Source organism: Chelonia mydas, chromosome 13 (genome assembly GCF_015237465.2).
Source record: "Chelonia mydas isolate rCheMyd1 chromosome 13, rCheMyd1.pri.v2, whole genome shotgun sequence".
NCBI classification, from domain to species: domain Eukaryota; kingdom Metazoa; phylum Chordata; order Testudines; family Cheloniidae; genus Chelonia; species Chelonia mydas.
This window is the reverse complement of record NC_051253.2, coordinates 20,021,055-20,048,833: the sequence shown is the minus strand read 5'-3', so window position 1 is coordinate 20,048,833 and position 27,779 is coordinate 20,021,055. Positions and strand designations below refer to the sequence as shown.

At 40.5% G+C, this 27,779-nt stretch overlaps 1 protein-coding gene across 2 annotated transcripts in view; it reads right to left on the bottom strand.

Moving 5' to 3' along the window:
• Positions 1-9,418: 9,418 nt before the first annotated feature.
• Positions 9,419-27,779, bottom strand: part of STK4 (serine/threonine kinase 4) — a 76,193-nt gene continuing 57,832 nt past the window's right edge. For both annotated transcript variants that reach the window (XM_007067297.4, XM_043526679.1), the window contains exon 11: positions 9,419-12,949. In XM_007067297.4, coding sequence (XP_007067359.1) covers positions 12,791-12,949 — 159 coding nt within the window. In that variant the 3' untranslated portion in view covers positions 9,419-12,790. The remainder of the gene's footprint in view (positions 12,950-27,779) is intronic.

Below are 27,779 nucleotides of genomic sequence, written 5' to 3'. Positions count from 1 at the left end.
CCTGCCTGCAGCCTGGACTTGCATGCCTATTTCTGAGAGAAGGGTGGGGCTTAGGCCACCTGCTCACAGTGGCCTCTCCCCTTGGTTCGTTTCGGTGGCTCCCCAGCTGGCGTGCTGGTTTTTGTGGATAGCATTGTAAGGCACCTCTTTCCCTGGGCACTGTACAGCCTGGCTGTCTCTCAGGCATTGTGCATTGCAGCGGTGCTCCTGTGACTCTTTTTTCCCCAGGCACTTATGAATTGGGCACCATGATTCTCAGCCTTGCAATGCTGAGTTCTCTTTGTGGATCCGGGCCTAAGCCTCTCTGTGATGTTCCCCGTCTGTCATGGGGATGGCAGCACTGCCTACCTGACAGGGTGTTACAAGGGTAAATACAGCCGAGCCTGAGATGCTCAGACACTGCAGTGCTGCGGGGAGCCATGTAAGTACCTCAGAGACCAAAGGAAACAGCAATCATAGATCTTGGACTCTTCAACAGATAGCTAGATAAGGCATTATGTCTGCCACTTGACAGTGAGGTGGCTGACTAACCCAGCTGAGCTATAGGTAAGTGTAGCATTAACCAGTAACTTCCCAGCCAGCAGCACCCAGGACCTAAGGGTGAAGGGGATTCTGTAGGGTGCCCAGGACAATGTAGAACACCCTGACAGTCACTCACCTTTACAAGCAAGGTGCTTTGCTCTGCACTCCCTGCACCTTATGCTCCGCGTCACCTCAGCCCCTGTCACGAAAGTGAAACCAAATGAAAATCTCTGTGGGCATCTACTACTTTTTGCCGATTGAAAACGGACTCCTGGCAGGCTCCCGGAATTACAATACAGACCTGACCCGAAGTTCAGTGAATGCTATTGCTATATTCTTCCTCTAGAGGGGCTGTGAGAACCCCAACTCTCGAACGATCTAGGGGACAGAAAAGCATCTAGATTCAGATACTCGTATCTTACTTCTGGACTTCTTTGCTTCCCCTCAGCTCATTAGATATTAAACCCAGCTGATCGGGGTCCTTGCAGATAATGAAATGCGGAGTAACTTAAACTGTACTAGAGATCAAGTAGCTAATACACTGCTGCCTTATTTGAAATATGCCTCCTAGGGCTCCAAACTTTGGCCACCTGGGGGTTCCTCCTGCAACCTGTACTCAGACCAGCAATTCTATGGACGTCAAAAGCATTGCTCACAGGAGGCAGGGGCGCAGGATCGGTCGCACAATGGAGCAGAAGGGCAGCCACCTTCTTTTCTATGAAGGTGTTGCTCATGGAAAATCCCAGGTGCCAGACAGTCTGCTGGGTGCATGATGAGCCTTGCGAGCCAGGCCCTGGAGCCTCCATGCCAGCATCACCATATCAAAGCCAAGCTGTGTAACGCCCAGGCTGTGGTCACCCCTGCTTTTAACAATAGTCAGAAAACCCTGTGTGGTCCATCTTGCTCATAGGTCTGGAAGTGCCTCCCCCCAGATAAACTAATAGTCTGGAATAATGACCGAGCACTGAGAGAGTGCTGTATACCCTCAGAGAACTGCACAAGCATCAAATAGTTACACCGTACAATGACCTGTGAGGGTTAACTATTAGCAACCCCACTTTGTAATTGTGATATAACAATCCACCAGGAATACCGTCCTTTTGTGTCGGTCTCCTACTCATGCTCTACAGCACAAGCTTGCCCTCTTTTATCGTAACTTTTCCCCAGCATACCTTTTTGCTGCTGGCGTTGTACAGTTGGCAGAATCAATCAGCTGTATCTCTGAAGTAGCCCTTGCTGCTTTCCAAAAACCCAAACCCACGCTCTTCTCCTAGGAGACTCTCTGCATTGACATTGACTCTTTGTCCTTAATGTTCCAGGCAGACAGCTCAAATGACAAACTCAGAAGAGCTGGAGTGGTTCCTGATACTCTGACTTCTACAGGACTTTGAAACCGCCTTTCTGGCTTCTAAAGCACCTGTCCCCAGGGAAGGAATTGCAATGTATAGGGAGGGAAGCGTAGGCCTCTACTGTTTAAAGAGTTATCAAGCTGTCTTTTTAGCTAGAATTGACCAAATGATTAGCAACAAACTGGGATTTAATTTTCACCTACTTTACAGCTAGAAAAAAATTATATATAAAAACACCTTGTTTAAATTCTAGCCTACTGTGCTCTATGAAATGACAATGCTACCCTATCTTTACCAGAGTTTCGAATGGAAAACCTGTCTGAACCCTAGTGCTAGAGCAAAACCAGTAACACCCGGGGCAAATTCTGCAGCCCTCAATTGAGCAAAACCACCATTGTCTTCAAAGGGCACTTTGCTCAGTTGAGAACCACAGAATGAGATTGAAGGATTAGGATGATTTGAGCCTCTCCAGCTCTTTGTGAGGATGCAAAGTGTTGTATTACTAAATAATTATATCAGGATTGGAAGCCTATTGGGAAACCCTAATGGCTAGCATACGAGATAAAATGTGTGGTGCTAGAGTTTGTCAGAGCTAGAAAGAAGTCAGAGCATGAAGGTTGGACTGTGTGACTCAAAAAAATAAGTGATTGATTATAGCCCATTGTGTTACCCACTATGCTTCACTGCATGAATCCAAGTGCAAAAACCAGCTGTAGGGTTGAAAGCATAATTTGTAAGAACAGTACCAGACTCGCTCGCTTTCGTGGGGCCCCTTAAGTGAATATTGTCATGATGGTGCCGTCTTCATAATTTTGCTAATCAAATTCCCTAATCTCTTTTCATAAGACTGATTGTATTTTCATGTGGTACAGTAGGTAAATCAATTAAACACTTTATCAAGTTGTTGCTACAAAAGCTGCTCTCCAGGCTGAGGAAAAAATGATTGATTGATATTGATTAGTTTGCCTTGAAATGATGATGAAAAGGTAATCTGATTAAGTGTTTTCTTCTAGCTAAAGGTTATAAAACTAAGATTAAAAGGAGAGTTAATTTAATTACCTTTTATCACGGTATTACCTACCTCAAATGCTCAAAAACTATGAGTCAGGCCCCGCAAAAACTCATGAGATTAAAAACAAGCAAATCCCACACATTTGGGGTTATTTGCTTTCTGGTTTTTGAGCCTTTAAATTGTTGCAGGTGGGTGACAACATCAGACTTTTCTCTACAGCAATGAGGGCTAGAAACTCCTTTTTTAATATGAAAGCTGAGATTCTCTTAGTCATGTCTCTCTAAGTGCCGGTGTTTTAAGCAAAACATCAGATCTCTCCAGCCTCCTAATAAAATTATGAATTAGCCACACTAATGTAGAAAATTCTGCTAAAGGAAAATATCTTTGCAGTTTATTTGCTTTATGCATTTGATAGCATTCCGTGTGTAGTCTGTCAGATTTCTCTTGTTTTTGTGTGCCTTTCACACAGCAAGGGGGGAGTGTGAACATAAAATAAATAGGAAAATTTTACTGTAAAACCACAACAGATGGTAGGGAGGACACGGGTGGGTGAAGTGGTCTTTACAGCTTGTTTTTGCAAGGTGCATATAAAGGAATACCCTAGCGCTTCTGGTAGAGATCATGCAGATAAACAAGTAGCTCTTTGCAGATGAGTGTGTTCTGTAGCTGAGTTCTCTGCATGCACAATGCATGGAAGAGTCCATTTTATACCATTGTCCCTAGCTCAGGACTCCTTAATTTTCCCAGAGTTGTATCTCAGTTTCGGAACTAGCTGTTCAGTGGTGGTGTGCTGGAGACTGCTGAAATCCATGCCTGTAACACTGGGATTCTTTTTGGTTTCCATTGCTGTGCAATACATAAGATTGCTGTTTCTCAAAGAAATATTTATATTCTCATGCAATCTTCAGGCAGGGTCTCCAAGAGAACATCTTTGGATGCAGTGGAAAAATGTTCAGTTCTCCCACGGTTCATTTGCTGTTTGCATATTTTCCCAGTATTTCTGTAGTCTTACACAATTCCATGGTATAGATATGAAATCAGCCCGTTGCCTGTGTTTTATCTCCAGTGGGGGACTTCTGGAGTCCAATAGCAATCAGTCGAGAAACAATGTTATTCTTTACATTTTGCATTTATTGCGATATAGTTGTAATACAAATATTCACTCATTTTTCTAGTGTTAAGGGAGTCCTCCCATGTGCATGGTTGCATGTGTCCAGTTCTATATCCGTGACATGAGTAATGACATTTTAAGCATCGGTAACAAATTTAATTAAAACCACTCTAAAAATTGACTAAATTTCAAGTTCTCCCTTTAACTATCTTTGAGGTTGTTGGATAGACCATAGGTTTAAGCTACTCAGGAAGCTGGCTAGGAAGAATTTTGGACTATTGTGTGTAAACATTCAACAGAGAGAAAACAGTACGACGACAATAATACAAACAAGGGAGCAGACAGAGCAGGATACTGCGTTCCAACAAACATGCATGCAACCAAATCATGAGTCCATCAAGATGTTAGACAGCTCCAAATCCCAGAACTGGAAGGGACCTAGAGAGGTCATCTAGTCCAGTCCCCTACACTCATGGCAGGACTAATTATCTAGACAATTCCTGCCAGGTATTTTTCTAACCTGCTCTTAAAAATCTCTAGTGATGGAGATTCCACAACCTTCCAAAGCAACGTATTCCACTGCTCAACCACCGTGACAGTTACAAAGTTTTTTCCTAATGTCCAACCTAAACCGCCCTTGCTGCAATTTAAGCCCATTGCTTCTTGTCCTACCCTTAGGTTAAGAAAAACAAATTTTCTTCCTCCTCCTTGTAACCACCTTTTACTTTTTAATAAAAGGGAAACTTGGTAAGTCTTTGGCATATTTTTAGCAGGATCATTCCTATATCCTGTGAATGGTAGCTAAGTGACTGCAGCGGTTTAGCATAAATCATTCTTATAGTTCAACTTTTTTAATGGTCAGGACATCCCCCATTTTAACAAACCACTTATTAAAAGGAAGGAGGCTTGGGATGCCATTCAGCTGCATTGACCAACCAAGTAGCCGGCAAAGGATGCTGCAATAAAGGACGGTGTTGGGCTGCAAACGCCATCCTAGCCACTATGGATGTAGAAGCCCTCTACACCAACATTCCACAAAAAGATGGACAACAAGCCATCAGGAACAGTTACGGCAAACCTGGTGGCTGAACTTTGTGACTTTGTCCTCACCCATAACTATGTCACATTTGGGGACAATGTATACCTTCAAATCAGCGGCACTGCTATGGGTACCCGCATGTCCCCACAGTATGCCAACATTTTTATAGCAGACTTAGAACAATGCTTCCTCAGCTCTCGTCCCCTAATGCCCCTACTCTACTTGCACTACATTGATGACATCTTCATCATCTGGACCCATGGAAAAGAAGCCCTTGAGGAATTCCACCATGATTTCAACAATTTCCATCCCACCATCAACCTCAGCCTGGACCAGTCCACACAAGAGATCCACTTCCTGGACGCTATGGTGCTAATAAGCTATGGTCACATAAACACCACCCTATACCGGAAACCTACTGACCGCTATTCCTGCCTACATGCCTCCAGCTTTCATCCAGACCACACCACACGATCCATTGTCTACAGCCAAGCTCTACGATACAACCGCATTTGCTCCAACCCCTCAGACAGAGACAAACACCTACAAGATCTCTATCAAGCATTCTTACAACTACAATACCCACCTGCTAAAGTAAAGAAACAGATTGACAGAGCCAGAAGAGTACCCAGAAGTCACCTACTACAGAACAGGCCCAACAAAGAAAATAACAGAACGCCACTAGCCATCACCTTCAGCCCCCAACTAAAACCTCTCCAACGCATCATCAAGGATCTACCACCTATCCTGAAGGACGACTCATCACTCTCACAGATCTTGGGAGACAGGCCAATCCTTGCTTACAGACAGCCCCCCAACCTGAAGCAAATACTCACCAGCAACCACACACCACACAACAAAAACACTAACCCAGTTAACCTAACACTAACTAAATTTGGTTAGTCTCTAAGGTGCCACAAGTACTCCTTTTCTTTTTGCGAATACAGACTAACACGGCTGTTACTCTGTAACCCAGGAACCTATCCTTGCAACAAAGCCCATTGCCAACTGTGTCCACATATCTATTCAGGGGACACCATCATAGAGCCTAATCACATCAGCGACGCTATCAGGGCCTCATTCACCTGCACATCTACCAACGTGATATATGCCATCATGTGCCAGCAATGCCCCTCTGCCATGTACATTGGCCAAACTGGACAGTCTCTATGCAAAAGAATAAATGGACACAAATCAGACGTCAAGAATTATAACATTCAAAAACCAGTCGGAGAACACTTCAATCCCTCTGGTCACTTGATTACAGACCTAAAAGTGGCAATTCTTCAACAAAAAAAACTTCAAAAACAGACTCCAATGAGAGACTGCTGAATTGGAATTAATTTGCAAACTGGACACCATTAAATTAGGCTTGAATAAAGACTGGGAGTGGATGTGTCATTACACAAAGTAAAACTACTTCCCCATGCTTATTTCCCCCCATTCTGTTCCTCACACATTCTTGTCAACAGCTGGAAATGGCCCACCTTGATTATCACTACAAAAGGTCCACCCCCAACCCCGCTCTCCTGCTGGTAATAGCTCACCTTACCTGATCACTCTTGTTACAGTGTGTATGCATTCGATGAAGTGAGCTGTTGCTCCCGAAAGCTTATGCTCAAATAAATTGGTTAGTCTCTAAGGTGTCACAAGTCCTCCTTTTCTTCATGCAGCTCTAGCATATTTATTTTAGGGGGAGCGTGGTGAAGTGGCATGGGCTGGGAGTGGAGGGGGAGCCAAATTCTATTCATATTTTAAACAAAAACTGGCTGTCTGCTGGGACTTTAGCCACTTAACAGGGATTTAAATCAATTTGTGCTTAGAAGTAGCTGACTGGCGTTTTGGGAGACTGAGGATATTTCTGCTGATCGTGCTTTTTGTGTTTGTTCATCAGAGCAGAGGCAGGTTTTGTTCTCCTTCTGGCACAAAAATAGCTGGATCCAAGAGCAAGATGGAAGAGTTGTCAAACATTGTTTCTATAGCCGATTCTAGCCTTCATCCCTTGTGCTCTTGTTTACCAGCACGAAGGGAGAATGTAGGTCACTGGAGGGATGGCTGGGAATAGGAGCATCCTGTGGCCCTTTCCTCTTGTGGCACCCGATAAAATGCTGAACTACCCAGGTCAGTATTTGAACCAGGAGACCTGGGCTCTCCTCCCTTCACAGAGCTCATGTGTAAGACTTCCCAGCTCACTATTAGAATGTGACCCTAGAAACTTATCAAAAGGTTAAAGGAGATGAGGGTTTCCTGTTAGGGCAACATTAATAGTTCTGGGAGTTTACATTTAATTTATACCTCCTTCAAGTCTCTCTAACCTGCTAGGTTGTGCTATTTGTTTTAGATGCACAGAAGGAGGGGAGAGAGGGCCCTCCTGCCCGTGTTATAACTACCAATCTTGCCAGATATTTCCCATTTACATGGGACAAAGCTCAGGGGCATATGGTCTAAGTACCAGCTCCTGGCTCATGAAGCTTCTTCTGCATTCTTGAACCTTTGCTAGCTACATACTTTGCAAAAACAGCTATGGATGGCAGTGTGAATGATGCTCCTAGATTAATCCTATGCTCGTGAACTAGTCAGTATTTGAGATACAACAGTTCGAAGGTGATGTCCATGCTACAGCAGAAGTTGCACAACTCCTATCTTCATTCTGCCCTTCCAAAATCTGCCAGTAACCTGTGTTCTGAATAGGCCCATGCTATACCCCATCTTCAGGCATTAGTCATTTTGCTGTAATACCTACAGTGTCCCCCACTCTTTAATTCGGGAATTGTGTTTAAATGCTCTGGCCTAATTTAATTTCTTCCAGCATGGCTAACCAAAGATGCTGACTCTGCAGCCAGCATCAATTCAATTTCTTCTGCTTCACTTTGTCATCCTTCTCTATTAGAGATTTTTTCCAACTGCAGCAGCAGTTCAAGGAAATGGTGTATAATACAGAGTGCACTGGAAAAGGAGGACAGCACAGTTTCTTTAATTTACTGCTAACTCAAATTTCAACTCTCAGGAATTATGAGTTAGCTCCCATGTTTTTAAATGACCCAATGGTCAGATACACCCCTCCACCCCCAAACAATTATTTCATTCTGTTCTACAGAGATAGAGGAACCATTAGGTTAATATGTAGTTTATAAACTCTGTATATCTAACATGTCCATCTTCCATCCCCAGAAACTGTAAAACTAAACTAACGAGGGCAGACCCAGGCCTTCTGCAGGGGACAAAGTATAAAGCTGGATAAAGAAACTCTTCCCTTGCTCACCAATGCCTTATGGCCCAGAACCACAAAAGAACAAGCGCAGGGATGCTGAGCATGGCCATACTTAGGCTTTGAGGATTCCATTGATTTACAATGCCCAAAAGCTGCATGTGTGTCTAGGTGCCCTTTTCTCCCCCTACCCCCTCTTCATTGGAGAGCTGTGTCTGAGAAACCCAACATACTCAGCAGGGAGCTGCCTAAACTAACCAGTGGGAGATGCTAATGAGGTATCCTGAACCCTGCCCCCCTCAAGGAGTTAAGCATCTAAGTCTAGGCTGGAGGGAGACACCTAGTTCTGCTTGCAAACCATAGCCATGAATCCTTCTCCTGGAGTCAGGCAGTTTAGACATCTAAGGCATTTGAGGCACCGGTGGCTGTGGTGGTCCCCATGCTGCTTCCTTTATAACTTTAGGGGCTAAGGCATTCCCCTGCTTCTTCCATAGCCTAGGTGAGTACTCATCTTCACCTGGTTTGAGGATCACGCTGGAGCTACAGGGTGGGAGAGGTGCCCAGATGACTTGAAGGAGGCCGTAGTTTGTATGCCCAGAGGCAGAAACTTAGGTGCCTATGGAACTTGTACAGCAAAAACGCAGGTGGAGAGTGTTTAGGTGCCAGATGAGCCAGGGTTTTGTAGCACTGAAAATCTCGGCTTCAAGCACTTAAGTCCCCAGCGTAATATGTCCACTTTCCCTTTGTGAAAGTGATCTTGGAGAGTGAAGTCCTAGGCACAGAGCAGGTACAGCAAGCAGCTGAGGCAGTGTAAGGTACCCCTCAGAGGGAATGAGTTCTGTCTCCATATGCACGTGCCTGCTGTAGAGACTAACAAAAGGTGCTAACTGATTTCTGTGGAAAGTGTCCAATAGAAACTGGACTCAACTTCTAGGTCACTGAAGAGTCATCCCCTGGTTAATTTATGGGCCCACTGCTGAACAGGAGTAGACTGGAACCAGTTCTCTCATGGCAACAGGTTCCACATCTTGTTACCAATTTCTGAACCAACCTATCCTCAAGAAAACTGCTCTGAAAGATCTGAGGATCTTTCAGTGTTTCTGGTGCTGACTCAAGCAAGCAAATACTGTACTATTAAGAATTTTTTAAATTCCACATAAAGTCAAGGCATTATGACTTTCAGTTAGGGCAGTTTATTTGTCATTTTGAACAACTAAGGCAAGATATTTGAGCAAGATTATTCAAACAAAATCTCCTGTATCAAACTCAAAGGAAATGTAATAAGTCACTATTTCATACATATACAAACTAATGACAATACTAATATATACAAACAGTCAGATCTTACAAAATAGCATTTCAAGTCAGCACTTTATGCCCGTATCACTAATTTGTTACAAAAAGTTAAAGCTACAAATTTCACATTATTAAGTCTCACGTAACTGACAGCATCAGCATCTTTGCAGGTTGGAAAGTGAAGATGAGTTTGTCCAAAACACTTTTCAGCAATGAATATGGACCCATAAAGCATGTGAATATAATTTCACAATGAAATGAACATATTACTTAAAAATGTTGCCTGAATTGCCTTTCCTCAGGATATAAGCCTCAGTTGTCACAGCCTGGAGGAATTTAAGGAGTGAGCATATATGAGGCTCCTGCAGGGGATCTGAAACAGGAATGTTTTCTCTAGTTAAAATGACCAGTTTCTGAAGGTGAAAAAATTCCCATATTTGTTCAAACTCCAAGAGTAGCAAATCTAGTTGTAAGCCTCAACTCTTATGGGGATTAAAGGCAGATTTAAGAGAAAATTAAACCATTGGACCACTTACTTTCACATATTTGGGTTCTTTTACTGGGATTTTTTCATCAGCAACCATTTCAGTGAAAGTTATTTCACTAACACGTCTTTAGTCGTAAGCACTAATTATAGCAATCAAGTTATGTACTCAGTAAAGTGAAAACTGAAGTCAAGCACCCAACTTTGGTGTTTTAAGTAAAACATGGGCTTCTCAATGTCTTCCTGTTGGTGAAAGAAGTTGTCTATCAGTGGTAAATATAGTACAAAGGAAACCATTCCTAACAGAATGGTCTACTTGACATGTAAGCAATGCACGTAGCTTGCTACCAAGTCACTCATATTGTACATGTGCATCATGCCGAAGGCAAAATGTATATGTACGAGAAGTAACTAAGCCATGAGCCAGTATTTAAAATTAAAAAATTGCATCTTGTCACTGGAAGCTTCATTTAACCAAGGGAATGGAATGAACATTAGCCCTAAAAAAAACCCCAACCCACATTTCAGCATCTTTAATAAATATTTTTGAGTGAGCAAACACACACATTGGATGAATTTTTAATAAGTACTGCAGATGGTGTGTGTATGTCCAGCATTATTAGTGTGCTGTATTGTCAACACAGGCACTTACTAGCCTGCATGGTTTGTTTAAATTGCCAGATTCTTATTACTAAAAGATTGTCATCTACTAACACAAACAGAGGTTTAAATTATTTAGCTTGTGCTGTGAAAGTGATTAACTCAATTTACTTGATTTCTTTCAAGATCTTCATCCTAGAAACTTTTGCAATATTAGAGGCTATCAAAAATCATAACTTCCCAACAGCTTGTTAATGTGGGTATGCATGAAATGTATTGTTCCCAGCTCGTGCCAGAACACATTGCCTAGGCCTCTCTTTCCTTCCAGAGTCTGCCTGACTAGGCTGCTGAGCTCTTGGAGTCAGTTATGTTAGCTCTGTCTATTTGCAGCTGAGGAATAAACTGAAGATATTAAAAGCCAGATCCTCAGGGGTGTAAACTGGCATGACTCTTATGCCAACGGAGCTCACTGATTTACAGCAGCTGAGGGTACAATCCCAAGAAACAAGGTCTAAAACTATAATGCTTCCACCGGCTATGACTGGAACCCTTCTTGTTACTAGAAGCGTTTGATTTCAGGAAACTGATATTTAATTGTGTGTGTCGTACCAAGGTCTGGTTCAGAAGGATGACATGAAAAGTAGGCCCTCCGTCAGAGAGAAAATACTTGAAATACTCGCTCTTTACAAACATTTCATTTTATGTGGAATAACTAGATACAACTACAAGTGGATCCTAAAATTAAATCCAACATTAGCTTTGCTCTACTGCTGCCAAAGCACAGCACACCCACTGTGAGGTCTCTGCATCTATAACTGGAGATACCTGGATTACTTTTTCTGTTTTGCTCTTCATCATGTCAGTGTAAGTTATTAAATCATTTCAAGGTAACCTGACTCACACTGATGGTAAGTGTACAATCTGGTGATTTTCCACAACTCGTTAATACCATGAAAAAGGCAGACTTTTCCATAGTTATCCCAGACAGAAAACACACTGTTTACCAGTATGTCCAGAAAAACTGGAAGAGAGATTGATCGTAGCCATATTAAATGCAGAACAGGTTAAGTTGGAACTTCAGTCGCCCAGCTCCTCTGGCATCAATATATTGTTGTTTAATCTTTTGGGTAACCTAACTTTATTTTCAGCTTAGCTTTTCTGCCATACTTGACCTCTAAGTAAAACATTATGCAATTTTTCATCTAGAGATGGAGGCTTGAAATTGTAAAGTCCTGTAAATCACCATAATTAGTGAAATGTTTAAATCCTCTCCTTCATGGAGCAAAAAATATCTGATTTCCCAAGTGAGTGTTCACACAGAACTTTTTAGCTCTCTAATGCTAGTAGGAACTAAATGAAGATATTTCCCAGGATGCAGATGAAGGGACATTTGCTGCGTTTTACATTGGAACTCTGCTTGGTTTTTGGTTTAAGTGAGAGACTTTTAAACTGCAGAATAGCATTTGATGGAAATAGAGCAACATGCTTAATCTACCACTATTAATTTATACAGTTCTCACAAGACAAAACTACGGTCTCAAAAAACATTTGCTTAAAGCGCACCGGGTAAGGCATGGGGCTTATTACAGGCTTTTTAAAAGTAAGATTTGTTCCTTTCCAAAGGTGGGAATAGTTTCTGCATCTTCTTGTCTACTCTTTTCAGTGACCTCTTCAATTTGCTAACACTTTCCACGGTACCTTAACAGTAGTAAGATAGTTAAAATGTTTGAAACTGAGCCCGTACAAAAAAAAAAAAAAAAAAAAAAAGAAAGAGATGCAGCCTTTAAACACCACAGTACATATTAAATTAAAAGGGAAGAAAATGGACTACTGAAAGTTACGTCAAGAAAATGAACCAACGTTAGTCTTATTTGTATCTGTTCCCCTGATTTAAAACAAGTTTAATCTAAAAACAGTAACATAACTCCTCTGAAATAATACACTTTCTATTTTAAATATATCCAACATTAAAACATACCATTATCCATCCATCAGGATGTCCCACTTAATGGCATTCCTGAGTTCAGAAAGGTGCTATGGAAAAATAAGTGAGCAGAAGTTTTGCTCCCTACTTTGCTAACACATTTCAATAGAAATCAATCTGCGTGGTAGTCATAAAAGCAAGGTTCTGATTGTTTCAGAGGGTGGACATTTATTCTACCAGAACTTTCAAAAGTTCTGCTGCCGACGTTTCTTGGCTTCGATGGCATCAAGGATTGGCTGCCGTTTAGACTGATACTTCTGGCGGATCTCTTCAATTTCCTGTTCCATCATGGGATCGAGGGCAGAGAGTCTCCTCTGAAGTTCCTCTACGCCCCAGCTCTTTAACTAGCAGAAAGGAAACAGAATGCATACCAACATCAGAGCCTGTGCAAATACTGGACAGAAAAGATCAACATTTCTGCAGGGAATTCTGCTCTGACAGATTATAAACATTCACACAGCATCCTAACAGTAGGCAGAAAAATGGTTCTGAACTAACCAAGGAAAAAGCAAGAAGGGGTAATTGAGAAACAAAAGGACAAATAAGTGACATGCTTGTAAAATATATGTGTGTGAAATATGGGTTACTATAGCCCTTTCCATTTACATAATCCGGAAGCAAGCACCTTTTTCTCTTCATAACCAGGATTACTGCCAATCATCCCCATGCACGTTCCAAATTTAAGCTGCTTCTTGAAGCAAGAGAGTGGGATCAAATACACATCACAACAGGTGGGCCAATTCCTAGGAAAGCAAAGAGTTGGTGCCTAGGCTTCAAGCGGTTATAAAACCCTTAGAAAGGAACCTCTCAATGTGTATGTGGCAAGAATTCCCACTCACTGTCTAGCTACAAGGAATTAAGAACCAGAGAGGAGTGTAGAAAATGTAAATTATAACCAGCTAGGAATAGTTTGCTGAGAGACCCAAAAAGCCAGAAGTCCCAGAGGTCAAACTTACTGATACCCTACGATGTCCAAAATATATCTTTCATCCCAAATCGCGAAGTAGAAATAGTACATTCATCTTTCTTATGAATCAAGTCAGATTCCAAGGCCAGGAGGGACCATTGTGATAATCTTGTCTGGTCTTATATATAAAACACAGGCCATAGAACTTCCTCACAATAATTCCTAGAGCAGAGCTTTTTGAAAAACATCCAGTCTTGATTTAAAAATTGCCAGTAATGGAGAAGCCACCAGAACCCTTGGTAAATTGTTCCAATGGTTAATTACTCTCATTGTTAAAAAGGTATGCCCTAGTTCCAGTCTGAATTAATCTAGCTTCCGCTTCCAGTCATTGGATTGTGTTATACCTTTGTTTGCTAGATTCTAGAGCCCATTATTAAATGTTTGTTCCCCATGTAGGTACTTAGACTAATCAAATCATCCCTTAACTTTCTCTTTGTTAAGCTAAATAGACTGAGCTCATCGAGTCTATGGCTATAGGGTGTGGTTTTATAATTCTTGTGGCTCTTCTCTGAACCCTCTCCAATTTATCAAACATCCTTCTGGAACTGTGGGCACCAGAACTGGACACCGTATTCCAGCACTTGTGCCAATTACAGAAGTAAAATAGCCTCTCTTCTCCTACTCGAGGTTCCCGTTTATGCATCCAAGGACTGCATAGGCCCTTTTGAAAAGAGTCGCAGTGGGAGCTCATGTTCAACTGATTATCCCCATATACATCTTTTTCAAAGTCACAGGATGGAGGACTCCATCCTGAGAAGCAGTATGGTCTACATTCTTTATTCCTAGATGTATACATATAGCTGTGTTAAGACACATTGTTTGCTTGGCCCCTTACAAGAGATCTAGATAGTCTGTATCAATGACCTGTTTGCTTCCTTATTTACCACTAGGGTTGCCATCTTTGTAATGGCTGGTAACTGGACCCACAAGGCCCTGCCCCACCTCTCCCGCCTCAAGGCCCTGCTTCCTTCTCTGCCTCTTCCCCACTTCAGTCATTCGCTCCTCTCCCTACTGTGCCTAGATCATCTCCACCTCTCCCAGCTGGGCTCCCTCTGCTCCGGGGCTGGGACAGGAGCTGCTGCAGCCTGACAAGGAGCTTGTGTTCAGGTAGGAGGCAACCTCAGCTGAGCAGGGGCTGGTGAGAGTTAATGACCCAGCACCTTCCCCTACTCCGCGATAACCAGGCTTTTGGTGTCCAGTCAGTATATCTGACCGGAGACTGCCAGGTCCCCTTTTTGACCAGACTTTACACTAAAAAACCAGGCACCTGGCAATCCTACATGGCACCTGGACACAGAAGCCAAAAACCAGACTGTCCGGGTAAAATCCAGCTGGGTGGCATCCTTATTTATTACTCCTACAATTTTTGTCATCTGTAAACTTTTTCAGTGATGATTTTACTAGTGGAATGGAAAGTGTTATCGGATATACATCTCGCTATATCTGAATAATGTGTCTTGTTCCTCTAGTGTAGCCTCTCATGTATTTGATAAGCCCTGAAAGATGTGAAATGAAAAAGTATGTATGGACCATGTGTCCACTGGATTTAGAGGACCAAAGGGATGTTTTTCTTTGTAAAATGATAGGAATTGTATAGCATAAGAAGGGAAAAGATAAGCACCTAACCAGGGTTTAAACTTTGAAATATTAGAAGAAATTTCATAAAATGGGGAACTTCCCATTGGTTTGGGCTAATATTGAAATACAATCCATGAAGCAAATCAAACAAAAACCCTCCGTCCAAGAGAAGCATTGAAGAAATTTGTTGTACACTGCCGCCATCTACTGGATACTGGCAGAAGCAAGAGAGAAACAGACCTGCAACTTGAGTGCCCAGGTGACCAGTGCCCAATAGAAAGTAAGAGAACTATCCTCCTCCAAGAACCTGGAAACAGGGTATATAAACTTCATGCCAACGCATGGACTGCAAAGTTTGCTGAAACTCCACAGCCAGCCTCTCCCTTTCTCCAGGGTTACAGGAGGAAGCAGAGTTAACTGGACCCACAAGCAAGCTTCAGAATTCAGACAAGACTTGGACCTGCCTTATGAACAGCTCTCCCCTCCTCCAAGATTACACAGGGCTAGGAAGTGGTGAGTTTGTTTCAGAACGTAAAGAACAGAATAATTCTGTATAAATAACTGAAAGTTGTCTTGAGTCTACATTGTTGAGTGAGACCTCAAGTAACCATATTTTGGTTTTTAAGTAAGTAATGTTACGTGCATGTTCCCCTTTGTAAGACCAAACAAACTAGCCAAAAAGTGACATAAGAAATAACTTTAAGCAATTACTTTTGATATTGTAAGTTTGTCCCTTTCACATCAAAGCATTCAACTATCGGGGATCACACTCTTAAAAGTGTTTATCTGAAGACTAGTACATTCTTTTAATCCTTGGAGTACTGAAAACATGATAAATGTATTTGAGGTACTAAAGAATTGAAAACTGATTATGGTAACTGAATGTAAAAAAAATGAGTACTGTGGCACCTTCGAGACTAACAAATTTATTTGGGCATAAGCTTTCGTGGGCTAAAACCCACTTCATCAGATGCATGCAGTGGAAAATACAGTAGGAAGATCCATTTTTTCATGTTGTGTGTGTATATGTGTGTTGCCATACCAACTGCAACGAGACCAATTAAGGTGGGCTATTATCAGCAGGAGAAAAAAAAACCTTTTGTAGTGATAATCAGAATGGCCCATTTCAAACAGTTGACAAGAAGGTGCGAGTAACAGTAGGGGAGAAAAAAATTAGCATGGGGAGATAGTTTTTACTTTGTGTAATGACCCATCCACTCCCAGGCTTTATTCAAGCCTAAATTAATGGTGTCCAGTTTGCAAATTAATTCCAATTCTGCTGTTTTCCAATGCGAAACTTAGGCTTGAATAAAGCCTGGGAGTGGATGGGTCATTACACAAAGTAAAAACTATTTCCCCATGCTAATTTTTTTCTCCCCTACTGTTACTCGCACCTTCTTGTCAACTGTTTGAAATGGGCCATTCTGATTATCACTACAAAAGGTTTTTTTTTCTCCTGCTGATAATAGCCCACCTTAATTGGTCTCGTTGCAGTTGGTATGGCAACACCCATTTTTTCATGGTGTGTGTGTGTGCGTGCGTGTGGATCTTCCTACTGTATTTTCCACTGCATGCATCTGATGAAGTGAGTTTTAGCCCACGAAAGCTTATGCCCAAATAAATTTGTTAGTCTCTCAGGTGCCACAAGTATTCCTCGGGGGTTTTTTTTTTGTTTTTTTTTGCTGATACAGACTAACACGGCTACCACTATGAATGTAATAAGAAATCTTGGTGATTTGCATTGTTCCTTGGTATAGCTGCTGTGCCCCAACACTGGTCTAACATGTTGCAAATTGTTCATAAGTTACACACAAACTTGTATTTATTATTTAAATCTGTTAAACAAATGGTTTTGGTGGTCATTTCAGCTGGTGGATTACTCAGAAAATACTTACCAACTCCCATCTCCCCAAAACAGCCACACACTTGTGTGCAATTACTTCTATAAATATTTGCACAACTCTTGACAATATTTTCTGCAGAACTTCTTGCAGGAAAGCATGGGAAGGGCAAATAAAATATGCAATAGAATTTGTGGTTTTATATGAACAAAATATATTTTTAGAGGTTAACTAACATTAATTATTTCTCTTTACTTCTGTTAAATGCAAATGGCACTCCTCTAAACGTTTAATTTTTAATTATGCAGCTATAGTGGTTGTTTAGTCATTTACCAACCAATACCACACAGTTAACACAATTATTTCCTATTAAATAATAATTTGCCTTATACTTCTAATGACAATTGCTGTAATTTCAGAGTCCTCAATGTACTAAAATGTTAAGAGAAATCCAGCTAGTTAATTAAGTGCTCAGCAAATTAGTTACTCCTTTCCTAGACTTTTCTTAGACTGTAGTGTGATAATTCTTGGAAGTCACAAGGTTATCTGTTAGTAGATCCAGCATGACTCAGTTTTTGGAATTTCATTAGTGTTTTTATGCAAGATAAGACATTATTTCCCACCAGCAACTACTTTAAGATCATTATTAATACATACATTATAACAATCCTAGCACAAGAAAGCTTTTTAGCAAGGACACAGAGTGATTTTGCCTATCTAGTATAAAAATTGTTCATTAGAAAGACAAGGTGTTCGCCATCAGATATATATACTTTAAACACGTTAATACAACTTTATTAGACAGCAGTCTAAAGCTGATGTATGGCACCTGTTATCTTTTCGTACTGATTTAACAATCTGTTTTAGAGAAGATAATTATTCAATATTCTCCCCCTTAGGAATCTGGGGAATATAACGTAGTTAAGTAAAGTCAGACAAGAGGAAAACATTAATTCAATGGCGAGTATGTAGATTAAATGGCTACATCATCTTAAACCTTGAAATGGCTATCATTCCCCACAGAACAGCCAGCATTAATATGACAAAACTAAAGTTTTAGAAATGACATGACACCTCATGCTTCAGGGCTTATGCCAAACTCTAACTACTAGAGATTAGGAGGTTTCCCTGGGGCGAGTATTCTCTATCTGCCTATTGCAGGGTTTCTTGCACCTTCTTTGAAGCAGCTGATGCTGGCCACTGCCTGAGACAGGATGCTGAAACAGGTGGATCTGAGTTGATTCAGAATGGCACTTTTTATGTTCCCAACATCACAGTACATGTGAAGTCTCAGACCTCATCTTCAAGGCTCTTACTGACACAGGCCAGGGACACTTAAGTAACCTCAATCTGGGATGAAGACCACAATTGTCAATTATGCCCAAAGCAACTATCTACTGCAAGCCTAATACTTGTTTGTGCTGGAGACATTCTGGGACCAGAACTCTCACTTTCAGAAACCAAGACCACACCTCACCAGCCTTCATCCAAGTGCAGGGTGTGCTTTTGACTTGGCTTTCACAAATAAAAGCACATAGCACTTCATAACAAAATAAAATCCATAGACTATTTCTCCCCTTGGTGAGAGGAGAGACATGGAGAAGGTACCATATACAACACATATTGCTTAATGCATCTCTGGAAGATGCTCAGACACCATACTGATGGGAAGGGTACAAGAACCTGAAAAGAGGTGAAAAATTGGAACAGCAAAGGTGTTGTGGGTCAATGTTGAGAGACGCATTGGTGGAGTGGTGGGAAGGAAACAAAAATCGCACCAACCCAAAGCTAGGGCTATGAGTCCTTCACTTTAATTTATAATAAAATTATATGGGGTTATCAATATAAGCCACATATCTTTGCTGAAACCCTATGCAGTTAGTTTTCAGAGTAGCAGCCGTGTTAGTCTGTATTCGCAAAAAGAAAAGGAGTACTTGTGGCACCTTAGAGACTAACCAATTTATTTGAGCATAAGCTTTCGTGAGCTACAGCTCACTTCATCGAATGCATCCGATGAAGTGAGCTGTAGCTCACGAAAGCTTATGCTCAAATAAATTTGTTAGTCTCTGAGGTGCCACAAGTACTGTTTTCTTTATGCAGTTAGTGTAAACCCTTTTCATATGTCAGTAATCTCAGTTGTAATGGATTTCAGATCCACTACAATCTGAATCCACTAATCTGAAAGGTCATTTTATTAAGACTGTTCCCTACCCACACTGTGTATCACTACCAAAATAAACTCCTCTTTTGCTAAAAATGTCATGGCCCCCATTCTGTTTGGGTAATTGGGGCCCCAATACAAACCATACAGACCATTATTTTCTACAATCTATTACATTCTTACCTTACACATATCTGTCATGGAGCAGTGTCACAAACTTCAGTATCCCATGAATTTATGCTGACTGGAATTTATTTTTCTTTAGGAAAAAATGCCAGAGGCAAAATGATAGGAAAGAAAGGAAAAATTGTCTCATGATGCACAGATATTTGGGGGTAGAGGTCGTCTCGTCCAGTCCCCTGTGCTGAGGCAGGACCACATATATATTGACCATCCATGACAGGTGTTTGTCTAACCTGCTCTTAAAAACCCCCAACAACAGGGATTCTACAGCTTCCTTTGGAAGCCTATTCTAGTACTTCACTATCCTTATAGTTAGAAAAACTTTCTAATTTCTAACTTAAATCTCCCTTGCTGCAGACTAAGCTGATTGCTTCTTGTCCTACCTTCCCTGGACATGGAGAACAACTGATCACTGTCTTTTTTTATTCTATGCATCCGATGAAGTGGGCTGTAGCCCACGAAAGCTTATGCTCAAATAAATTTGTTAGTCTCTAAGGTGCCACAAGTCCTCCTATTCTTTTTGCGGATACAAACTAATACGGCTGCTACTCTGAAACATGTCTTTTTTATAACAACCCTTAAAATATTTGAAGGCTTATCAGGTCCCCCCTCAGTCTTCTTTTCTCAAGATTAAAGATGTCCTAGGTTTTTTAGGTTTTTTTTTAAACCTTTATTCATAGGCCAGGTTTTCTAAACCTTTTATCATTTTTGGTGCTCTCCTCTGTACTCTCTCCAGTTTGTCCACAATCTTTCCTAAAAGTGTGGTGCCCAGAACTGGACACAGTGCTCCAGCTGAGGCCTCACCATTTCTGAGAAGAGCGGGACAATTACCTCCCATGTCTTACATATGACACTCTTATTAATACACAGCAGAATTATATTAGGCTCTCTCGCAACTGCATCACATTGTTGGCTCATATTCAATTTGTGAGCCACTATAACTCCAGATATATTTCTGTAGTACTACTACCTATCTAATTACCCCCCATTTTGAATGGTGCATTTGATTTTTCCCTTCTTATGTATAGTACTTTACACTTGTCTTTAGTGAATTACATCTTGTTGATTTCAGATCAATTCTCAAATCAATCAAGGTCATTTTGAATTTTAATTCTGTCCTCCAATGTGCGTGCAACCCCCTCCCAGCTTGGGGTCATTTACCCATTTTATAAACATGCTCTCTACTCCATTATCCAAGTCATTAGTACAAATATTGACTAGGGCCCCACTAGATGCATCCTCCAAGTTTAACAGCAACCCATTGATAACTAATCTGAGTACGGTCTTCCAACAAGTTGTGTACACACTTGATAGTAATTTCATATAGACAACATTTCCCTGGTTTTCCTATGAGAATGTCATGTGGGACTGTGTCAAAAGCATTACTAAAAATCAAGACATATCACATCTACAGCTTCTCCTCACCCCTAAGCCAGTGACCCTGTCAAAGGAGGAAATTAGGTTGGTCTGGCATGATTTCTTCTTGACAAATCCATGCTGGCTATTCCTTATATCCCTATTATCCTCTAAGTGCCTACAAACTGTTTAATAATTTGTTCCAGTATTGAAGTTAGGCTGACTGGTCTATAAATTCCCCAGGTCTGTTTCCCCAACCCCTTTTTAAAGATAGCTAGTATATTTGCCTTTCTCCAGTTCTTTGAGAGCTCATCTGTCCTCCATAAGTTCTCAAAGACAATTACTAATGGTTCTGAGATTCCTTCAACTAGTTCCTTAAGTACCCTCGGATTAATTTCATCAGGCCCTGCTGACTTGAATATAGCTAATTTATCTAAATATTCTTTAACCTGTTCTCTCTCTATTCTGGCTTGTGTTACCCTCCCCCTTGTTGTTAATATTAATTATATTGGAGTATCTGGTCTCCCTTATCATTTTACTGAAGGCTGAAGTGAAACAGATTTTAAACACCTCGGTTTTCTTGATGTCATCATCTTCTCTGTTACGTAGTAGACCTACACTTTGTCTCTCTCTTACTTCTAACGTATTTAGGAAACTACCTTGCCTTTTACATCCCTTGCTAGGTGCACCTCACTTGTGCTGTAGCCTTTCCTATTTTGTCCTTACATGCTTGTTCTAGTCTTTTATACTCATCCTTAGCAATTTGTCCATGTTTCCTTTTTTTGTAGGAGTTTTTTGATTTTTAGGTCATTAAAGAGCTCCAGATCGAGCCATATTGGCCTCTTACTATTCTTCCTATCTTTCCTTCACTTCAGGATAGTTTGCTGTTTTGCCTTTAATATTGTGTCTCTGAAAAACAACCAGCTCTCCTGAACTCCTTTTTTCCCTTATATTTTCTTCCCGTGGGAGCTTACCTACTAGTTCTCTGATCTCGTTTAGAATTACTCAAAATTAACAGCTTTATTTTTCCTGCAGATATTTCAAATGACCTCCTTACATCACACTGATACACAACAGGAGACTATCTGATCAGTGATGCAGCTGCTCATGAGGAAGTCTCACCAACCCAACCAACTGTAAATTTATACATTTGTCCTTCAAATTTTGTACATCGTTTGTAAAGAGTACGGGAATCACGCTTCTATTCTGACAAACTCCCATACGTAATCCAAACTGCAGAAAAAAGGGGACTAAATTGCTTTTCAATATCCCTGCATTTCTATATTAGATAAGGTGATGGGCACCTTAGAGATAGATAATTATACCCACGCCACCACTTGCTGAGAAAAGACTCAAGGCATCCATGATATCTCTTTGCAGTCAGATTAGGAAGACTTATAGATAACTTTCTACCTGATGCCATGTAATGTTTAAACCATCAATCTGCTTCTCTGAGTTTGTTTTTTCATTTCAATCCTTAAAAAATAGGGAAAAGATTAACACATCTAATTAGTCAAGTGAGGTGTCACTGCGATGTTTAATTTTATTGAATGTAAAAGATCCTAAGCAGAAAAAAAAATGAATAAATAATGGATCTAAGCAGACATGTTAGACATAGCCACCGGTTATATATCCAAGGGCACAGTGCTCTGTAATTTATACCTCTACAATTCTGCCAGCTCCAGAGACACTCTTATAACAGCTACTGTATTTCTAGCCAGACTATGCCAGATTTAAATTGCACAAAAGATTTAGCTTAAAAACACAAACTAAGAGTGGAAAATTACCACCCTTCCCCACTGCTCTAAACAAGTAAAAACAGGAGACACTAGAGTGCAAGTATTCCAATATAAATGATTCAAAATCCAAAGAGAGAAGCAAGCAAGCAGGGGTTCTATTAAATAGCATAGTGAAGTCCTTTTATTATCCAGAGAACAGGTACAGCAGTGATAGTGCAAGCTTTCCCTGGCAAGTGACCTTAATCCTGGTCTTCAGGGACCATTTCTAGGAGCAAGGGGAAAGAGTCATGTCTCATTTGTGACAAAAATGCCACTGATGGTGTCAACTGAGTTGTGCTGACATTGCCCACTAGGAGCTAGTCTGAAACCAATTTTATTTTACATGCTCTTTGCCAACAGCCCGTTAGCAATGTGAAGTCACTACTGATCTGGACCAGATCTGAACTAGTGACAGATGTAAAAAGGTTCCATAGCTTGTGACTAATTATATATAAATAAATAAAAGTTAGGAATAGAAAAGATGCAACTGCAATTTACCAGCAGCTTTCATACCATTTCCCCTACAGGCTAGCATTTCTACAAGCCAGTTCTCTGGCTCCAGTGTATGAAATCAGATTCAGACCAACCTGCACACGAGCCACAAAATGGTCTCTGAGGGCAGCTAAAACCTCTGAATTCCAATTCTTCTTGCAATTCTCGTTATCTGCTGACATTGAACCTCACCCCTCAGTTAGCACAAAGCCCTTTCTTAGCATCTTTGCCACGGCTCATGCCGTTTAAGATTTTATTTTTTAAAAAAATAGACTCTCTAAAGCCAGCAGGCTGTCAGGAACTCAGGTATGTGCAGTCAGGTCCAGTGGTTAGAGCTTAGGCAAATTGAACCAGAGTCAATAGCTAGGAACTGGGGGGCCAGATGAGGTGGTAGGAACCAGAAACAGGGTGGGGGTTTCTCCCAGCAACAGGTCAGGGATCTACCTTTTTACATAGATGACTTCCTGGCGCTCTTTCCAGGCTTAAATAGTAGGTCTGGGCCAATCAGAGGTCATGGGAGGAGCTGCCAGTCACCTCTACCATGGGCAGCACTTCTTGCAGTGATTGGTTTCCCAGGATGTATAGTGTGTTGACAGTGCCTCTGCCAAGGTTGCCTGGTGGAAGCGCTGCTCACCTGGAGCCCCACAGACCCAGGTTCAAGTCCCACAAATCCTTACACAGGCCGGTGTTGCATTTGCTCCACAAGAGCACAGCCAGTACTCCATTGCCGATAAGGGCACGTGGTTCTTTCAGCACCATAGTTCAAATTCACAACCAAGTACTGATTTTTGCTACAAAAGCAAACTACTGAGGTTAAAAAACAATCATTCCACGCTCCCCACACATACTTTCAGTAACTGACAATGGCTGAATAAGCAGTTTTATAGCACAAAATAAAAAATGCTTAGTCTTAGTAGCAAAACAATTGCACATTTTATTAATTATATTAACCTCTAAACTACAGTGTCAAATTCTTAACTAAGCTGTAAAATTCATTTTAGAAAATAAACTTTCCAGACAGCCTTTCACAAATGAATGGAACATGATATAGTTTGAACCAGTTACATCATAACCAACTGTCTTTCATCCTGGCTACAAGTGATTAATACAGGAATGCTTTATTTCTAGCAGAAAGGACATAGTTTAATTCCTTTCACAATTGGTTAGAGAGTTCTCATTTGATTATGTAGCTCTGTGCTTTGTCTCTATTGACTAAACTGTTGAGTTTTCAAAATAAGGTGTTATTCACCTCTGAAGTGCATCCTACATACAGTGCATATCAGCCAAACACAAAGATGAATGTACACAAATGATAGAACAGAAAGCTTTATGAAAGAACAGGAAGCCATAAATAAACAAAGTGCTCTTCAAAAAGATAAATTAAATTCCTAAAGTCAAGACACTATGAAGCCACAGAAAGATTGGTTAGAAATTGCAAGGATTTTGCAGTTTTATTAAACACCCAGCAGTCTTCCACTCTTGTTAACCTGACCATTATTCTTAGGGATCAGAGGGGCAGATTTACAGTTTCTCCATCTGATCATCAAGCAGCTTAAACCTAGTTTTAGCAGTGAACCTGTGCTCAAAACACATCCCAAAGTTGCTGCAGGAGGAAGGTGGCAGATAAGATTTAAGTAACAAATCCTAAAAGGCTGGCAGCCATGCAAAACCTTTTGCCAGAAACAGGGCACTATTAAAATCTCATGCTAGTATCAAGAGGTAAGGGAACAGGATGTTCCCAAAAGCATTTCCAAAGCCAACCTCAATAGCCACAGCTAGAACTTAGTTGCTAGTAAGATTCATTTTTTTCAGGAAAATACCAACAAAACCTAAATGTTGTTAGCAGGAAAAACACAGGGTTTTTAGTAGGACTTCAGTGAAAAGGTACTTGTACCTAGTGCACAGAGGGGAGTCCCCTTTCCTTCCCCAGTTACTCTTCCAACTTTCCATACACACTTTTCAATGGTTTTCAACTGATTTTCTCTCACATGCCTGGTTCTCACCTACCACCTTTTGCTCACATATTCTGACTGGCTTTTACTGTGCCTGGGCCTCAGTGTCAAACCTCCATTTCTGTTGTCTATAGAAAATAGGTTTTGCCAAATAATTTCATCAGGAGGTTTGGAAATTTCCAAGATTAAAATACAAGAGGAATAAAGCTGAAGCTTCATGGGGAAAGAACCTCCTGATGGTTGAAATACATCTGAGCCAGACAAGTAAAGCTAACAAAACGACATTTTTTAAACTTTTATTAAATGTATTTTCCATTTATGCTCAGTTTCACACACCAAAATTTAACAACCTTTGAACGCCTATCAACCATCTAAAATGCCCCAAGGAAATTCAAAACAGCGTAGATTTTTATGTCAGCAGGGTACTAAACTGAGTATTTGCTTGTGGGTATTAGGAGAAATTTAGATATGACTTGGGGGAAAAAAGTTACTCAAGCTATGCTAACTCATTAAATGCCAAAATGTGATCTGCTACTAGAGATCCAGTATCTTGAAAATCACATGCATCCAGCGAAGTGGGTATTCACCTACAATAGCTTATGCTCCAATATGTCTGTTAGACCATAAGGTGCCACAGGACTCTTTTCCGCTTTTATCTTGAAAATGTTATTACAACATGTTTTAGGACTGATATGGATTTTCAGATTAAGTATTGTTTCCTATATTTGTTCCATTAAAATCTAACACAATTACACAAAAAATGGCATGCTATAAATTAGAGTAGGAAGCTAATATTTGAGACCCATTAGTGATTTTGGCTGCTCCTATTTTTGGGTGCCTGAGCTGACACACACATTAAAGGGTTCCTGATTTTCAGAAAAGCTCTGCGAGTGCATCTGCTACAAATCAAACCCCTTTAAGGAACTGATCATTGGAATGGACACCCAAAAATTGAGGCACCCAAAATCATTAGTCACTTTTGAAAAAATCTTGCCAAAGGAATGTTACACTATAAAGAGGTTACCCAAATGTAGGGTGCAAAAAGGAAGAAGCAAATAAGAATGGTGTTAAGGGTCACCATCCGCAAAGGGTAATGCTGCATTAATTACTGAAGGGGAACAAATTGGGCACAAAACTCTGAAACCCTAAGGAGGAAAGAGTGATTGATTGTTTTGAAGACAGTGGACAGACTGAGCAGGGTGAAAACTGAGAAGAGATACTTGTACAAGGCCAAGTGCTATTCACCTTAAGTGACATTAGCGAGACTCAGCGGATGGGCAAAAGTTTGATTGCAGAATAGCCCAAGACAGGAGAGAAAGTTGACGTATTAGGAGCAGACAGCATGCTCAGGGAGCTTGTATGTGAAGAGAGATGTGACAGTAGATGGAGAGGCAGGAGGGGTCATAGGATGTAGGTTATAAATAGCATGCTTGTATGTTATATAGAAGTCACAACATATCCCGGTTCACTTTATGTCTTCATGGCACACAGATAAAGAACTTTAAATGTAGATTGGCAGGTATATGAACTCATTCAAAATAACATTTGGCATACATTTTAATTGTTACCAAACTATTTGCTTCAAATTTCAGGTCTTCATGAACTGGATATTTTGCAACAATTTGCAATACCATAAAATAAGTAAATCTCACAAAATATCTGAGCCTCTTGTACATAACAATACAGATCAAGCTGCCTGATCTGTGGCTACATTTCAGTGGCGGGTGAAGGGATTCCTATAAATAGTGTGTTAAGTGCTTAGAGATCCTTTGGGATGGAAGGCATTTCATGCAAGAGACTACGTGCACTTGTGTTTCAATGACCTTGGCTCAAAGAACTATATCATCAATACTATCAGGATGTTTTCCCTTTAATAAAACCTAGGTCAATACCTAGAAATTTACTATTCAGCCTCCTACTAGTCTGTTTTTGATGCTTATCCACCTACATTTTTGTACTTTTCATTCTTCATTTGTAAACCATGAATTTTATTCCTGGGCCACAACTGCTGATTTGATGTTATTCGTACACAATTTCTTTGCAACCCAACAAACTGTATCGAGAATCCAAACTTCAGTGTGTTACGTTAGACACTAAGACAGATAGTATGTAAAGTCTCAAATTTTCAAGTATAAGAGCTGTGACAGATGTAAGAGCTTAGGCCATTCTTGGTAGAAGCCTTTTGCAACCTGGAACAATGGTTAAGCATCATGCCAAATATATGCACTTTTTAAAATAAGAGTCCTTGAGTACAGCAAATTATTGAACAATGCTACCAGCTTGTTTTCTGAGGTCCCAATCAACCAGCAAAAAGTTTGTAATTCTTCTGGCAAAAATAAGGTAAATGCAGAGAGGCATTTCATATGCTGAGCAGTGGTACAGAATTCAGATCTTGAAACTGGCAAGATTTTGGCTTTGTTAAAAACAAGTATTTTTCCTCTCTAGCATTTTACCTGCATATATTAAACACTAACATAAAAATTAAGGTCTCATTCTCATCTACATCAAGACCCATGGAAACAGACATTAAATATTTTATCACTCTAGAACAAGTTGCCCAATGCAAGAAATTGTTTTAGAAATCACAAAACTGGGACCACTAATAGATTTAATTATAAACATGGTCAAACATCTGCAGTCAATCTTACTCATCTTGCCTTAAATACCACAGGGCTCGATTTTATGTATATTATTTTAAACATGCTAAATTAAGTCATGAAACGATATTACAGTTAATAAGCACAAACCACAGTGATCTGCTAATACTACTAATCTCGATTTTTTTTTTAAGCCTTAAAATGTCAGTGAAGTTTGCCTTCACATTATTGAGAATGGGTGAATGCAAACACTGTGGGATTTCTTGTAA